General features: G+C 45.0%; 1 protein-coding gene across 4 annotated transcripts in view; it reads left to right on the top strand.

The window, feature by feature from the left end:
* CCDC120 (coiled-coil domain containing 120) overlaps window positions 1–16,831 on the top strand; it is a 51,885-nt gene that overhangs the window by 31,349 nt on the left and 3,705 nt on the right. For 2 of the 4 annotated variants that reach the window (XM_042452532.1, XM_042452533.1), the window contains exons 2-8: window positions 8,114–8,257; window positions 8,702–8,835; window positions 9,642–9,755; window positions 10,117–10,339; window positions 11,071–11,127; window positions 12,261–12,504; window positions 14,776–14,880. In XM_042452532.1, coding sequence (XP_042308466.1) covers window positions 8,209–8,257; window positions 8,702–8,835; window positions 9,642–9,755; window positions 10,117–10,339; window positions 11,071–11,127; window positions 12,261–12,504; window positions 14,776–14,880 — 926 coding nt within the window. In that variant the 5' untranslated portion in view covers window positions 8,114–8,208. Of the gene's footprint in view, window positions 1–8,113; window positions 8,258–8,701; window positions 8,870–9,641; window positions 9,756–10,116; window positions 10,340–11,070; window positions 11,128–12,260; window positions 12,505–14,775; window positions 14,881–16,831 lie in introns of those variants that run through there. The other 2 variants (XM_042452534.1, XM_042452535.1) reach the window with 2 other exon arrangements.

The following is a 16,831-nucleotide window of genomic DNA, read 5'->3' as shown; positions in this document are numbered from 1 at the left end:
ATTATGGTTTCCTGCACTCCACCTGGTCTTTTGCTTTCATGGCAAGTGACTTGGCTATACATTTTTTCTGTTCTTAGAAAATGTAGGAAGAAAATCTTTGGGGTGGAAGGCATATGAGGGGGTCTGATCAAAGATTTTTCACTCTGTTTTATGGCCGAAAGTGGGTTTGTGTGGGGCGCGTGTGACAATGAGATAGAGTATGGGTGTTTGAGGCAATGAGAGCGATCTGGAGGGGCCCTCAAATATTGGTGGTGTTGTCCCTCACCTTTCATTCATATTGAAAAACAGGCTAGAACTATGCTTGACCAGCAATGTATATGAAATGTAAGGCCGGCGCTATTAGCGTTTCAGGCTTTAATTAAATTAATTTTGTGCATTAATTTTATGCCTAGCTGATGTAATGTATCAGGTGAAGAGACTGAGCTGTGAATGGGACGCCTCAGTTTAAATCCCTTGGCCACCACAACCAAGCCCAGCTCTCTCACTTTGTTCCTCTTCCCTCCATTTGCAACATCAGAGATAATGAAGCCTTTATTCTAGGGTAGCTTTAAAACAGAGAGATCAGCCACCAGCCATGGACTACAACTCTCATAGTCCCTGACCTAAGGGGAGTCACAAGGGTTGTGAATTCTCAGAAATAATAGGTATGTTAAGTAAATTCAGATGTGAAAGATACGTGCTTCTGCACAATTTGCATTCTCTCCAAAGCCCTGTGAAATGGGAGGCAAAGTCTTCCCATTTTACAAGTCAAGAACCTGAAGTTAAGACAAATCTGTGTACTCTGGGCCCCATCAATGAGTTTATGGCTTAAAGAAGGACATGACCTTCCAGTTCATCCTCTTTTTTTCTACTAGTATGGGCAGTTTGTGGCCTTCCAGGTGTTACTGGGCTGTAGTTCACCTCACCACTGGTATTGCTGGTTATATTGCTAGGAACGGCAGTCCATCATCAGCCTGGAGAATCACAAGTTATTTGCCCCTGTATTGTGTTGGCAAAGTACATTATAGGACATATGATTTTATCTCTATGAAAGCCATTGTGATATTATAGGGGTTAGAGAGTGTTGAGTAGAGCCACTGTGCTGTTGTAGTTTCAGTGATGGACTATAGCTCTGAAGACCAGGGCTCAAATCCTGACTCAGCCATGTAAACCCACTGGGTGACCTTGGGCAAGTCACACTCTTTCACAGGATGTCAATGGCAACCCCCCCCCCCCCCCCCCCCCAAAAAAAAGAAACTTGCTAAGGAAACCCAATGTTAGGTTCACCTTTGGTTTGCTACAAGTCAGAAACGACTTGAAGGCACACAACAACGAGAGAGTGTTGGCCTAGGACTGTTGGAAGACTGGAGTTCAAACCCATCCCCTAATTGGGGTCCTCTATCTTGGTAGAAAGTCACACAATGAATGTAATAAATAAAGCATTGGGGGGGGGTATGTCTGTGGTAGAAGAGCATGTGCTTTGCAGGTATGAGGTCCCAGGTTCAGTCACTGGCATCTCTACTTTCTATATTTTGAGCCAGTGCAGTGTAGTCCTTTGAGTGTTGGACTGGGAGACCAAGATTCGAATCCCTACTTAGCCATGGAAACCCATTGGGTGACCTTGAGCAGATCACACTCCCTCTGAAAAGAATTTTGCCAAGAAAACCCTATGATAGGTTCACTTAGGTTGCCATAAGTCAGAAATGATTTGAAGGCACACAAATTTACACAAATAAATAAAAATAAAATAAAACCAGACTCTTGTAAATAAGAAGACAGTAGTAGTGTTGCAGGGGAGCTGTATGCTGATCCATTGACAGAAAAGTAGAGAAAATAAGTTTGAGGACTTTTGTTCTGTAACATTCATCAGAGCAAAGCATTGAAGAAGAAGAAGAAAATCTTTAGACAGCTGAACTGGTTAGAGAATTGGAACCACCTAGATTTGATACGTGGCCTTGGGAAGGAGCCAATTTCCCTTGCTGTGCATGTGTACATGCTCAGAGGTACTATCCTCACATTCTAATTTTTGCATTTGGGGTGACCCCAGGCCTTGAAAATGGGAGATGGAACCAAGCATGGGCTCCAGTGAAGCCCAGTTCCTGGACTGTGTGTTGCTCTTGGAAAGATCATTCTGAATCTAGAAATTAGTGGTTACAAAGGGTATCTAGGTGGGTGGAGGGCTTTGCAGGAAATTGCTACCTTGCTGACTCTGGGAGATGTGTTGTGTCCTGCCCAATCTGACTCTTGTCTGGGGATTAGGTGAACCTTTGCCTTAGGCTGCCAGCCAAGATGACGTTACCCAAGTGTCGCAAGGATTTCCGGGGAAAGTCTCCACCTGCTAAACTGTGCCCATCCACTGCAATCCTAAAATGCTGTCTCTGCCACCCCACCCACTTTTGCTTTCTCTCTTTCTCATTCTGTTTTTCTTCCAAGGTTTGCTTGTTACTTTACCTTGCTCCTTTTCTCCAAGTCTTAATCTTTGGTGTGTTTCTGCAAGAATTATTGTGTGGTAAAAATTCTGGATTGTGGCTGGAGGCCTCTGTTCAAATCCCTATTTGGTTTAATGTTTCACCAATGTATATATTAATTTATACCCTGCTTTTGCTTCATGACGCAAGCTGGCTTATACAATTTGAAAATTGTATTAATGGGAATAGTATTTATTTGTTATAAAATAGATTCATGTGTGGTATAAGATGCTAAGGAGTCAGATGGATGGAAGCAATGTAAAACAGTGTAAAGAGTCAGTGTGACGTAGTGGTTTGAATGTTGGACTATGACTCTGGAGACCAAGGTTCGTTTCCCCATAATATCCACTTGGGGACTCTGGGCAAGTCTCATGCTCTCAGCCTCAGGGGATGGCAATGGCAAACCTCCTCTGAACATATCTCACCAAGAAAACTCCATGATAGGTTTGCCATAGAGTCACCATAAGTCGGAAACAACTTGAAGGCACACAGCAACAACAGTATTTATTTATTTATTTATTTAGAGTATTTATACCCCACTCTTCAGCAACAAGGGCAGTCAGGGATGAAAATACTACAAAATACATAGAACAATGTAAACCATTAAAAACTATCATTTGAAAAGCATATACTAATGTAAGGCAAGATCCCTCAAACTCAAATCCTTTGCTAATGAGCTACATTTTAGCTTGCAGCTGGAGTGAATTAAAAGTGGTGCTGAGCAATCCTCTAACAGCAGTGTGCTATTTTATGGGACAATAATGCAGGGGAAGTTGGGTACAAATTCCTATATATAGTCAACAGAGTGGGGAAAACTTTTTTTAAAAAATAAAAGCTCTCCAAGTGCATTTAGCACGGCTGGTAGCCGACACTCAGCCACTTGTATTCTGTGTACTCATGTTGTGCAAGCTTAGTGTTTTGATACTTAAGATCAAGCTTTTCTGTTTGTATTAAAATGCTGAAAGTTCCACCATTTTAACTTATGAGGCCAGGGATGGGATGTCTGTGTCCCTGAACAGGTTGTCATGTGATTGTTATTGTTGTTGTGTGCCTTCAAGTCGTATCTGATTTATTGTGACCCTAAGGTGAACCTGTTATAGCTTCCCTAGGCCAAGCTGGGAATTGAACCTTGGTCTCCAGAATTGCAGTCCAACATTCAAACCACCATGCCACGTTGTGGCCCTGGGACTCAATTCAAAGGCCTTTCATAAAGGATCTGTTCAGGTCTTTGCAAGGGCAATCTGATGCTTCCCAGCAGCCTGCCTAAGCAAAGAGGAAGTGAGAACAGTGTGCAAAGACAAGGAGAGAAGGAAAAGAGAAAAAAGGATTAGGTTCACCTACTTCGACTTTGTCCACTGCTGTTGTCCACTGCCCCCGCCCAAACAGATTTACATTCCTGAGACAATGTGGGCCTCAGTGTGTGTGTGTGTGTGTGTGTGTTGAAGAGAATGTGTTTCCTACCCCTGCTTTATCAAGAGAGCTTTTGCTGTCCCAGGGTCCCGCCGCAGAAAAAAGAAGACAGGATAGGTGCCGCGCCAGTGGAGCTGACTCTGGGGTTTACTCCCCATTTATACTCCATCCTTACCTGGATAAAGAATCCCCCTGAGTCCTGGATCTGGACTGTGACCTGGTTGACTGCTGAATCATCAGCCCAGCCACCTGCCACCCCACCTGCACCCGCAACATTTCAAGCAGGAGAGTAACTTCTGCAAAGTGAGATTTGCAGAGATTGACTCAGTCAGTTTGCATGTTGCCAGTGCTCTGTTTCATTTTGGTTTCCCAGGTGCAGGTTGTTGTTGTTTTGTTTTGTTTTGTTTAAAATGCAAGGGTGCCTGTTCTGTCTTTTCTCAGAGAAGTCACCTTACTTTTCCACTCCCTGAGAAGAGGCAGCCAGCAGTGTCTGGGAGCGGTAGAGAGAAAGGTGTTGACACTAAACAGTCATGGGAAAGGAATTGGCTGAGGGTGGGATGGGGGCACAGGCCAGGAAAGTATCCCCAGTGGCAAAGAGGCAGTCCGGGTTATCCCCTTCCCTTCTACTCCCATTGTTTTATGCAGGAGCAAGGTGGGACTGATGTGCTCACAGATACATAGCAGTAATGTGTGTGTGTGTGTGTGAGAGAGAGAGAGAGAGAGAGAGAGAGAGAGAGAGAGAAAATGCAAGGTGTTTTCTTTCACCTTTGGCTATTTTGTGTCTGAGAGGTTTGGCTCTAAATTCACAATTGGCTACACTGTGATTGAAAGAAGGAGGAAGAAAAGGAAGGGAAGCAAGAGGGAGAGAAAGAAGAAAGAAAAAGAAGGAAAGGAAAGATGGAATTTTGTGTGTCCAAATGGACATTTTGTTGCACTGTGTGTGTGTCTATGTGTGCCTGTGTGTGTGTGTATTAGAGGGAGAGGGAATGGGAATGTAAATTCACATTTGGCTACATTGTGCGTGAAAGTGAGGGTGACAGAAGTTCAGCTGTCTGAATTCACATTTTGCTATGCCCTGTGGTGTCCTGGGCGAGGGAGGAGAATGTATGCTTGCTTATGTCTCTGGGCAAGGAGGATGAATCTTTGGTACAATGGCAGCACCAGCAGGAATACAGTCTACAGAACATGTGAAGGAAATGGCTTCCCAAGGCTGTTCTACCTGTCACGGATGTCGTTTTTCGGGGTGATTCATGCCAAGAGCCGTGCTGGACTCTGCTGTGACTGGATTAGTTACGTAACTGGGGGAAGGTTTTCCTGGCTGTGTTGTTCTCTGGACTCCCAGCTGGGCTTGGCCTTGATCTGGTCTCACGGTGAAGCAGCTGTGGGATTTGGCCTTAGCCCAGAAATATTGAGAGCGGGCCAGCTGTCTCTCTGCCCCCAGACTTCCCATTGTGCATGTCTGCAGTCTTGCTCTTTGGCACGGGGAGGAGAGGAGAAGGGAAGGGAGGCAGAGCTGGGAGTGGGACTTTTGGCCTTTGCTCCCTGGAAGGAGTGCTGGCTTTGAGCCAGCCTCAGGTAGGAAGGAGAGGCAATTGTGCACCCTTGAATAGGTATGATATTCATAGGTTTTCTCCAGCTTGTTCTCTCCTGTAATAACTAGGGTTGGTGTCTATCAAGGAAACCCTAAATTATGTCAGTCAACGTAATCATATAAATCAATATAACATATGAAAATGCACTTTTAAAAAAATACTGAGAGCACTGCTGATAAGGCTTGGGGATGTGCAAACCATCCATTTAGTAGCGCACTGTATTTAGCTAATTAGAAGGAAGCTAAAATGGGAAAAACTTAATATCCAAGAGACAGTATCCCCATGATTTTCTGTGGATTTTTTGGGCTATGTGGCTGTGGTCTGGAAAAATTTATTCCTGACATTTTGCCTGCATCTGTGGCTGGCACATTCAGAGGGTAGTGGCATGGAAGTTTGTGGGGTATATATACTTGTGTGACCCTTGGTTGGGAGGAAGTGCCAGCCACAGATGGAGGCCAAACATCAGGAATAAATTCTTCCAGAACACAGCCATATAGCCCAGAAAACCCACAGAAAACTATGGACACCATCTGTGAAAGCCTTCAACTTCACAGTATCCCCATGATACTAGGGGTGGTGGTGGTGGAGGAGGATATGGTGCTACTTGAGTGTTAATAGAGCCATCCAAACCCTGTTTATTTCAAGATGCTGTGGACTACAACTCCTAGAAGCAGACAAGCCAGCATTATCAGTGGTTGGAAATTATAGTTGTTATTTGATGGCACATCTTAAGCAGCAGCCAAAGAGATAATGGGGGTTCCAAAATGACCTGGTCAAAATACGATTCTCTAGAATGCTATGAAATCAATGTCCATGGTGAAGGTTTGGGGTATGTTGTATTTACTGAAATTCCTAGTTGCCAAGTGAATTGTTTTAAGGACCCATTGAGGGCTGGTCATCACCAGTGACAGGAATCTCAGTCTACAAGGTTTCTGCTCTGCTGAATTGTCCTTTTGGGGGATCCAGGTCAAATGGACCGTGTAACCACCGCTGACATTCTCCCTTTGTGCTTTTACAGTGGATAACTGTCAGGAGATACTGAAAAGCAGAGCCAGCTCTGCCATTAGGGCAGTTAATGTTTAATTCTCTAATTTGTTGCTAATATATATTTATTGCTAGGGAGATGGAGGGGTGCTTCTGGGAAATTCAGTATCAAGTTGTTGGTTCTGTGCTCCTTGATTTGGATGGGTATGATTAACAGTAACTATTGGAGAGGAATGTGCCATTTGCAGCTCTATTTCTCAGGTGGTCTCACTATCCTAAAGGCAGCAGATCCTGTCTGATCCTGGAAGCTAAGCTGAGTCAGACCTTGGTTGGGAGACCAGCAACAAGTACCACATACTGAGGAATGTATTTCAGAGCAAGGAACTGACAAACCCACCTCTGAGTATTCCTTGTCTGAAAACACTGTTAAATTCAAGGAGGTCACTATATGTTGACAAACTACTTGAAGGCACAGACACACACATTCACTCAGGAGCTGCAGAGGCACTGAGACTGCAGGAGCTGGGTTTTGTGACAAGAGGAAGGAGAGTCTTGGGTGTTGCTGGTAAAGAGATGACGCTGGGGTTTCGGCCCTTTGCCTTGCAACAGCTCAGAGAAAGGCTGGCCCCCTCAGCCACTCCTTTCATGCTCTTAGGGAACTGTCCATCATGTGGATCTGCAGGTACCATTGCTGACCTTCAAGTCCATGGAAGTAACCTAATAGAACTCAATTGGGAGCAGACTTTAGGGTAGTCATTAGAGTCACACTAGGAATAACTCATCCATCCATCCATCTTTAGCTGTGGGTTGCAGCTTTTGTGCCCCATTCTTGGAGAAGTTAGTTCCACTCCAGGTTCACAACAGCCCATACTGCTGTGTCTTCTTTCCTAGAAATGTATAAGGCAGCCTTACAGATGTGTATGATTATAGCTCCCATTGTCCATAACTATGCTAGCTATGAGAATGGTCATTAGGACAATATAGCTGGAAATCACCAGACTTGTGAAAGCTGATACAAGAACCTTGATGTATGAAAGGGAATGGTGCTACACAGTAATCTTTTTCCCAGCACTGGTGTACTCTTTGGCTCTGCAATTTGGAGGAGCGCAGAAACATCAGCTATGGTGAGCTGGATTCAGAGGCCTACTTCTGGAAACAAAATGGAGCCCTCCTGGGTAGATTAAATTCTTTTGATGTAGGCTTGGGATGGGAAACATGTTGACTCCCAGACACTATAGGACTGCAGTTCCCAGCAGCTCCTAAATGGCATGACCAATGGTGAGGAATGATGGAAACTGTCATCCTACAAAATAGGGGGGGGGGGAGCGTAATACAAATTTCCCACTCCGGTATACAGAAAGAAGCTGCCCAGAGGAGCAGCGAGGCTTCTCCATCTTCTTTGACCTTAAGTGGATTTATGTTTTGTCCACCAGTAGCAAGAGATCTGAGACTGGCAACCCACTTTACTACCTTTCTTTGGTGTTGGTGTGAGGTATCTCTTGGGTTCCTGCCTTTTCGTTTCTTCTTGTCATATTGTGTGCCTGCTGCTGAGTTCAGGAAGGATATCTTCTTCCTCTTCCTGATGACTCACCTGCCTGTATCTGCACAAGCACACATACACCTCACATGGGTAAACACACACCATACACTTCTTACTTCTCTCTTGTTTCCCTGTGACAGTAACCACATGAGACTCTCCATTTGGGAGTTCCTGATGGCTTTCAGACCCAAGTGATTTCACTCAGAAGCAAAACAGAAACCAGTATTTCCCAGACATGGAGGTGAAGGGACAGTTGATCAACTCATCCAGCTACAGCTCTTCAGGTAATTTCCTGACTACCACTCTGATAGGCAGGGTGAGGCAGTTGCCTCGGATGGGACATGCCAAGAAGTGTGGAATGAACAGCATTTCATGTGCCACATGACTTGCTCTGTGCCTTCTAACTTACCCTATAGCCCTCATCTGTAATGGAGGAAGCTGCCTTATTACTTATACAGAAATAAAGATTGAGCTACCAGCCTGGTTAGGTTTTGCAGATTCAAGTGCCAGGTGAGGAGGTACCATTATGTCCTTTGCCTCAGGCAGCAGAATGCTTTGGACTGATCTTTTCTTCATCATATCTCCCCATCTGACCAGACCTTTCCTCATCTGATCACTCTCCTCATACCTCTGTATACAGTAAAAGGCATACCTATGACTTGCATGGTTTCTCTCAGGAATCCCCCAATCTGTTATCTTTGACTCTGTTTTCTTGTCTCCCCCTACAGAGGCCTTGCAGCGGGATCTCTGCCCCCGAATTCGGCTGGAGCGGGTGCAAGAACTGCTGGAGAAGCAGCGGGCCCTTCAGCAGGTGCTCAGCCTGCGGCTCAAGGAGTTGCGTCGGGTTTGCCTGCAGGAAGCTGTGAGTAATTATTGCAGAACAAGGCTAGGAGTAGGTGAGTGATAACAGGGTGGTAGCTAGGACAGGCTCAGGAGCAGTAGTGCTGTTGCTTCTCCGCATAAGCCAAGGAGGTGGAATATGTGGCCCTGCAAATGCTGCTGAACTGCAGTTCCCATCAATTGTTGCAAGTGCAGTTGTTGCAACTGGTTAGGGATGATGAGAGTAATAGTTCAACATTTTGATCTTCAGAATAAGCATAGATGCTCAGGAAACATCAAATCTAAGTGTAATGCTCACTTCAGCAGATGTATTGAAATCAGTGGAATGTGATTTAATAATTGCTAAAGTCTTACAAGTGCAGCCATGGGTTAGGGATGATGGAAGTAGTAATTCAGCAGTGTGATCTTCAGGAAAAACATAGATGCTCAGGAAATGTCAGTTCGAAGTATAACACTCATATCAGCAGTTATATTGAAATCAGTAGAATGTGATTTAATCATTGCTAAACTGGGGAATTTTTGCATTCTGTTAGGAACAAGTCTGAAGTTTGTCTAGCCCTCAAGCAGGGTTTTAAAGGCTGTGTGCCAGCAACCTGAACTTGGGACTAGAAGCTTCCTATGAAATACATTATGCAACAGAAACCAATCTTACAAATCTGATCAGTTTTATAGATTTAAGTGATGAAATTCAGCTTTCTTAAGTGCATACAGTAATTTAATTTTAAGCACAGATGATCTCACACCCTCTTTTTTTTTTTTAACTCCACGTTTTAACTCTGCACTCTTCACTTTGGCCATATTGAAGAATTTGTTCATTTTCTTTGCCAGGAACTGACAGGAAAGTTGCCTCCAGAATACCCACTAGAACCAGGTGAAAGGCCCCAGCCTGTGCGGAGGAGGCCAGGTCTTGCCTATCGAAACACCAATGTCATGAAGAATGAGGTGAGTGGCAAAATCTGTGTGTGTAGGGAGCACACAGGAGTAAGAGCAAGGTACTGGCCTAAGTCAGAAGATGCTATGAGCTTGTGAGAAGGAGAAAAAATAGAAACATCCCACTTCACAACCCATTCATACAGAGACATCCCCCACAACTCATTCCCCTCTTTAAGACTTGTCTGTGCATCACTGTGCCTGCTCCAGACCCCCTAAGCTACTCTCAGGTGCTGGAAAGCCTACCTCCCTCATTACCAATATTGATATAAGATTCAAAAACCCAGCCCTGTTAGCTTCTGTATATGGAATTAGAGTGATGGCAGTTCTTGCTTAAGTCTGTGGCCCTGAGAAGTCTTCTCTTGTCTTCTAGGAAGCACCTTCGCTGGAGGAGCTGACCCGTGAGCTGGCCCTGCAGCAACAAGTGACTGAGGCAGCCCGGCGCCTCGCAGTTGCCCCAGAGTTAACGGCTGAGCAACGTCGTCGCCGGAGGCAGGTCCAGGCAGATGCTGCCCAGCGCCTTCGGGAGCTTGAAGCTCAGGTGGCAGAGTGCCGGATGCGGCTAGGCAAAGGGCCACTGCAGAGAATCAGCCATGGTGAGTTAGAAGGCTATCTGTCCATTCATCCAGCCTTTTAATCTTCCCCCTCATTGCTTTGCCTTCAGAATTGTCTTCAACAACCCTAATCTTTCACTTTCTAAACATCCCTTTTCTTCTTGTACTCTCTGTTCTTCTCGATTGTTCATGAACAATGCTAGACAGTTCTTTAGCCAAATATATGAGATACTGCAAATGGAGGCTCACACTCTGTGGAAGAGTGGGAAACCTCCTCCTCCATCCCCACTCAAGTGTTCCACTTCTGATGGAGAAATTTGGGAGGTGAGGCCTGTTCTCTCCTCCTAAAGACTGGAGAGGACCAGAGCCAACAGCGAGTGAGATTGGAGCTGCACCCTGGAGGGCTGTGCCTTTGAAAGGGAAACTGCAGCAGAGAACATGCTGATGATGGTGGGGACAACTATGAATTCTTCCATTTTTTGGAACTTTACCGCTTAGGCCATTTATTCTTTCGAATGACAGTCCCACAGCCAGCAGTACAGCTCCCAGAATCCCCCAACTGGAAAGTTGTGGAAATTGTAGCCTGTTCTGGGTGTTGCAGTGCCAAATAATAACTTTTCCAGTTTCTGGGTAGGAGGCCTTGCATGGGTGCTAACAGATGGCACAATGCCCTAACACCCATTCTTCTGGTGTTATATGTGGTTAGTCATCCCATCCTGGTTTCTCATCCATCCTTCTTTTATTTGCTGTTTCTCTGTCTCTTTCAAAAATAGAAGAGGCTTTTCATTCCGAGAGCAGCTCCCTCTCAGAATCAGCCAGCCATGAAAATGGTAAGTTTGGTCTCGTACCCAAATCAAGGAAGGGAAGTTTGGTGATAGTGGATAAAAAGTGAATGTTGTTGGTGTGTGCCTTAAGGTTGCTTTCAGTTTATGGTGACCTTAAGGTGAACTGATCATGGCGTTTTCTTGACAAGATTTATTCAAAGGGAGTTGCCTTTGCCTGACTCTGAGGTTGAGAGAGTGAGACTTGCCCAATGTCACCCAGTGGTTTTCCATGTTCAAGCAGGGTTTTAAAGCCTGGTCTCCTAAAATTCTAGTCCAACACTCAAACCACTGCATCATGCTGCCTCTAAAAATATGAGTGGCAATAGGCTTGATGTCAAATAAGAGAGGCTGAAGGCTCAAATATACTTGGGAGGTATTAGCCCTAGTTAATGTGTACAAAGAGATAATTGGGAAAATATACTCTCTACGTGCTCTGAAGCTGTGACTTACAAGCTAGTATGATCATGTAAAGATCTGTTTGTGATGGGAGTGCCAATGTGAAATTTCAGGTCGCTATTTGAGATGTGTATAAGATTCAGTATCGAGAAGACAATCTGAGAAAGAGTTAAAATTAACTCTGGAGCCAGGGTTTAGTTCTGGAATACAGGAATGATGTAGTACCTGGGATGAATTGGGGATTTGTGGCTGTGGAAAGGATCTTCAGTCTTGCTGAAGCAAACCTGGATAGCAAATGAAGGACAATTTGGAAATGTTCAGATGTAACCTTGGACAAAGAAAGCATTTTTTTAGTTGCTTGCATCCTACTTCAAAATAGATATCAAAGAAGTGCAATACAGTTGGCATAAAGCATCATAATAAGGTCTCCATGGAATGGGGAGAGAGCTCAGTGCCTGAGAAAAAGGCAGTTTTATATATGTACAATCTAGAAACAATCTGATTAAACAGAAAACTACATCAGAGCTGTGGAAAGTGTGGCCCTCCAGGAAGTTCAATTGCAGTTCCTATGATCCCTCACCACCATCTTACGCCAGCTAGGGCTGATGAGAATTGCATTCCAATAGTGTCTGAAAGGCCACACATTTCCTACCCATAGTCTAAATAGAGGACAGAGAGAGTTCCCTAGTTTTCAAGGACCTTTGGACTACCCAATTTTATCTTTTTTATTTTTGCCGAGGTAGGGGTATGTGGATGCTTCTATCCTGTCCATTGTGCTCTGTCCTCAGACGACCCCCACAGCTTCCATTCCTCCAAGGTCTCCAACCATCAGGGGACTTTCTCTGACCGCCCTTCACCTCCCAAGGCCCGAGATCACCTCCGTGCCATCTCCAGCAGCCCTGACCGGCGACCCGGATGGCGGCTTTTGCAGCCAGATTTGTACAGCGAGGCTAAAGACCGTCGGAACTCTGTTGCCAGCCCTACTAGGTGAGCAGGGGTTGGGGATGGGAGGTGGGGAGAATAACCTAGGATCCTTGACTTTTTGGGTACCTCTCTTTGGAAGACCAGTGAACGTAGGGTTAGTGTTAACTGCTGACCTGTTGATATCCATATGGGACCTTTTAAGAATGCAAGCCTGTTTTACAATGCATGCAGCAAAATGTGTTGGTGGGAGTTCATGACATGTGTGTGAGAAAATGCAGAAAAAAACACCATAAAATGCTTGGAAATGAGAGGTGTACTCCAGTGTTATTACTGCAATAAAAATATTTTTCTAGGTTTGTTAAGTTGTTGTTTATTTTTTTAAAAAGCCTTTATTTTATTCAGCTGACACTTTTCAGGGTGAGGTGTGAACCTTTTCCACAAGCTTTTGCTTCTTCCTATCACTTTCTTGTCAAGTATGCCGCTCATCTCCAAGAAGTTCATGACATGCCATCAGACTAAATGGCTTTTTAGAATACTTGCCCCAAGAGCAAACAACCATTTCCTATACATTAAAAAAAACCCTAGCATGTGGTGGAGAAAGGTAGTGGATTAGATTATAATTACTTTTACTTTTTCCATTTTTTAAACAAACAAACAAAAAAACATAGTGCAAGAAGACATTGTACTGTTTTGGGGGCCTTCCTGGGCTAATTTAGGGCAAGGAAAGGCCATTATTTAACCAGAAAGTAAACCCAAAGTTGAATTCTAGCATGCTTCCTGGTTTACAAACAGACCTCTCTGGGTCTAAAAACAGCCTTAGAAGTGGGGGCAAAAACAGTGTACTATTGCATGTGGTTCACCACTGTCTCCCATTGTCCCCCAGTCTCTTTTAAAAGCTCATGATTCATTTTTTGGCAGAGAGCAGGAAGAGGGGAGTGGATATGTGGCTGCTGACTCTTCAGAATGCCATGCTTGCTCCAAGGAGCCTCTGAGGCAAAAGCACACATAAGAGTGACAGGATGCTTTTTCTGATGTTTTTTGTTTTGTTTTGGGATTTTTGATGGGAGAATGGATACAGCCTGCCAAGGGACTAAGAAAGGCAAAATGAGCCTTCCAATCATGCTCACCCTCTGCACTAGGGAATGGCCTTTAATAAATAAATTAATAAATTCAGGTCCATCCATCCGACCCCCCCACAAAAACCTAAGAAAGCAACCTGGGGTATATATGGCCCACATTTTCTCCATCCCTGACATAGTGGGATTGTGCACACATCTTTCAGCTGCATGTGTAAACCAGGCAACTGTTCACTTGCTAATTTTTCTTAGTGATTTGCAGCAGGAGGGAAAACCAGCTGCTGGTCCTACTGGGGGCAGAAGGAATGAAAAACCCACTCTGCAGATACCTGCTTCCTTCTGCCAATAGGCTGATGTGGAAGAATCAGTGTAAGATGTCTCCTCCTTACTAGGAAATCTAGGAACATAAAGACCAGCTCCAAGCCATTCTTAACCTCTGAACCTGTAGGCTTGTAGAACAAACCCTTTAGCAAGGCTGGTCCTACCATTAGGTGGAGTAAGGCAATCACTTCAGGTGGCAGATAGTGGGGAGAGGGGGCGATGGCAGTCTCCCCAGCCATTTTTCCTGAGTCTGCTCCCCCCCCCCCCCCACCGGTATTTCCCTCTTTTGGAGGAGAGAGTTGTGCACCTCACAGTCTGTCCTCCATCCCCTAAACCAGCCTCTGCCCTCAGGGGCAATAGAGGATATGTCCCCACTGCCAGTGTGGAAGTAAAATACAACATCAATATAAGTTCATTCTGTACCTGTTGGTGCAGTGGTTAAATGCCTGTACTGTACTGCAGCCACTCACTCACAAACCACAAGGTTGTGAGTTCAGTACCTCAGCGTCGACTCAGCCTGGCACCCTTCCGAGGTCGCTAAAATGGGTACCCAACTTGTTGGGGTCAATTAGCTTACCCATTGTAGACCACTTAGAGAGTGCTTAAGTGCACGGATAAGCGGTATAGAAATGTACATGCTATTGCTATTGCTACATTGAACTGAAATGGGATTTTCCTTTGCCTCAGGCATCACATAGCCTTGGGCTAACCTCTTTAGTATTCTCTGCAAGTATGGATGAGCTACTTGTCATGTGCATCTTAGCTTGTGCAGCCTGTGTTTTCTTGAAAGGGGGTCCCATTACGTTACTTTCTCCAAGTAACATAAGGGTGGGGTGTGTGCATAGGTATGCTCATATGTGCACGTGAAGGAGAGCCCTTCAATGATGGGACTGGTTTTAACATTTCTCTTTTAAATGCTTTCTCATCTTTTCTACAGCCCAACCCGTACCCTTCCTAGAAGCGTGTCCAGCTTTGAGGGCCGGAGCGTTCCAGCTACCCCTGTCCTAGCAAGAAATGCTTGTAGTGGGAGCCACCAGTTCAGGTAGGTGAATGTTGTAGTATGCCCTGTGCTAGGCCAGGTTCTGGGGTTTTTTTAGTCACACAACAGATGTGAAAGTATTGGAGGCAAAGTGAGATTCCTCTTGGAAGGCGGCGTAGGATTAGGGTAAGGACAGTATGTGTTTGTGAAATCTATGAGGTGGAAGCATTTGTTCATTTTACTGTTTGTACAGAAACCAAAGCTAGCTGTGTGCACTATAGGGGGGGAAACCTATCAAAGTCCAACTTAGTGTAATACCTTTATCAGTGTACAATGGGCCCTTGGTATCCGCTGGGGTTTGGTTCCAGGACTCCAAAATCTGTGGATGTTCAAGCCCCATTAAATACAAAGGCATAATAAAATGTGGTTCCTTATATAAAATAACAAAATCAAGGTTTACTTTTTGGAATTTATATACAGTGGGACCTTGGTATCTGCGGAAGGAAGGAAGGAAGGACTTCAGTCCCATTGTCCCTAAAGGTGGCGCGGCCACATGGCTGCACTGTCATTGGGGTCAACGGGACTTGAGTAGCTACAGATTTTGGTATCTTGAACGGAGCCCCCATGGATACTGAGGGCCAACTGTATGTATTTTAAAATATTTTCAAGCCATGGATGGTTGAATCCATGGATAAAAAATCCGTGGATACAGAGAATGAAAATAGGCAGTGCATCTTTTTATTAAAACTAGTATTCTGTGCAGGTTTTTGAGTGAAACAGAACTCCTGATCTTTCTGAAAGTAAAAAGATACTTGTAAAATCAAAACAAAACTTGAATCACAGTTTTTATAGCTGTAGTCAGCTTCAAGTCAATATTGGGATCCATGCATGGAGAGGGAATCCAAAAGGCTGTTTGAGAGGAATGGTTATGGGCTGAGAGCAAGTGTGAAGATCCTGTGGATTGAGGCCACTCTATGCTTTCTGCCTTATCCAATCAGTTTTGTCCAGTGTTTTGAAAATTTCTGATAGCTCAAGGACAGACACACAGTATTTCAATTAACAATATTCTTCAATCTCACACCACACGACTGGAGCATTTCTCTTTGAACTCTCTGTTCTGGATATGCTTCATAATTAGAAAGAGATTGGCCTAGGTCACAGATGGCCCAAGACATTTTGCTGCTTAAGGTAGAGCAGTAAATGGTGCTCTCTATTCACCCATGTCAAAGAACATAGGTGCCCAAGTCAGCCAAGTTATTTTGGCACATGAGGCAGAAAATCCCACAAAATGCCATAACAAATTAAAAAACAAACAACTTCCTTCTCTTTTCATGGCATCCATAACTTGCTGCCTGAGGCAGCCACCTCACTTTGTGTAATGATAAGGCTGGCCCAGTAGTGACTAATTAAGAGAATGAACCTCCTTCTCAGAACGTGGGTAATCCTGACTTGTTCCAGTTGCACCTGACTTGCACCAGAATTACCCTGTGCCAAAGGCTGAAAGAGGGAGGAGACTGCAGTCAAGAAATAAAAAGAAGACTAGGAATCAGAAGGGCAGCTATGAAAGAACTAGTCAAGATCCTAAAGATGTACAACTGAGCACTAACTTCAGAATCTTAGGCGGGTTACAGACTTAGGCGGGTTACAGACTTTCCCCGGGGTATCGGGGCCTCAGTGTCCAGAGTGGCAGCCGCTGAGGCCCCGATCCGCCGCTTTTCAGGCTGCGGGGAAGCGGCAAAAGGCCCCTTCCCTGCAGCCTGGAAAGGGGTGTCCTTGGGGCTTCAAGCCCCAAGGACACCCCGCGGCAGCGGGGAGGAGGAGAAAGGGGCCGCTTGGCCCCTTTCTCCTTTGGTCCGCTGGGCGCAGCCGTGTGAAGGCTACGCCCAGTGGACCAAACCAGGAAGGAGCTCCGAAACAGAGCTCCTTCCTGCTCCGCGCTAAGGGTGCACTAAGCGCCCTGGTGCGGAGCGAGGATGTCACGTCCGCGCCGCCCCGTATAGAGGCGGCGCGGTCA

Source organism: Sceloporus undulatus, chromosome 2, assembly GCF_019175285.1.
Source record: "Sceloporus undulatus isolate JIND9_A2432 ecotype Alabama chromosome 2, SceUnd_v1.1, whole genome shotgun sequence".
NCBI lineage: Eukaryota > Metazoa > Chordata > Lepidosauria > Squamata > Phrynosomatidae > Sceloporus > Sceloporus undulatus.
The sequence above is the reverse complement of the archived record's forward strand: the minus strand, read 5'-3'. Positions and strand labels throughout refer to the sequence as shown.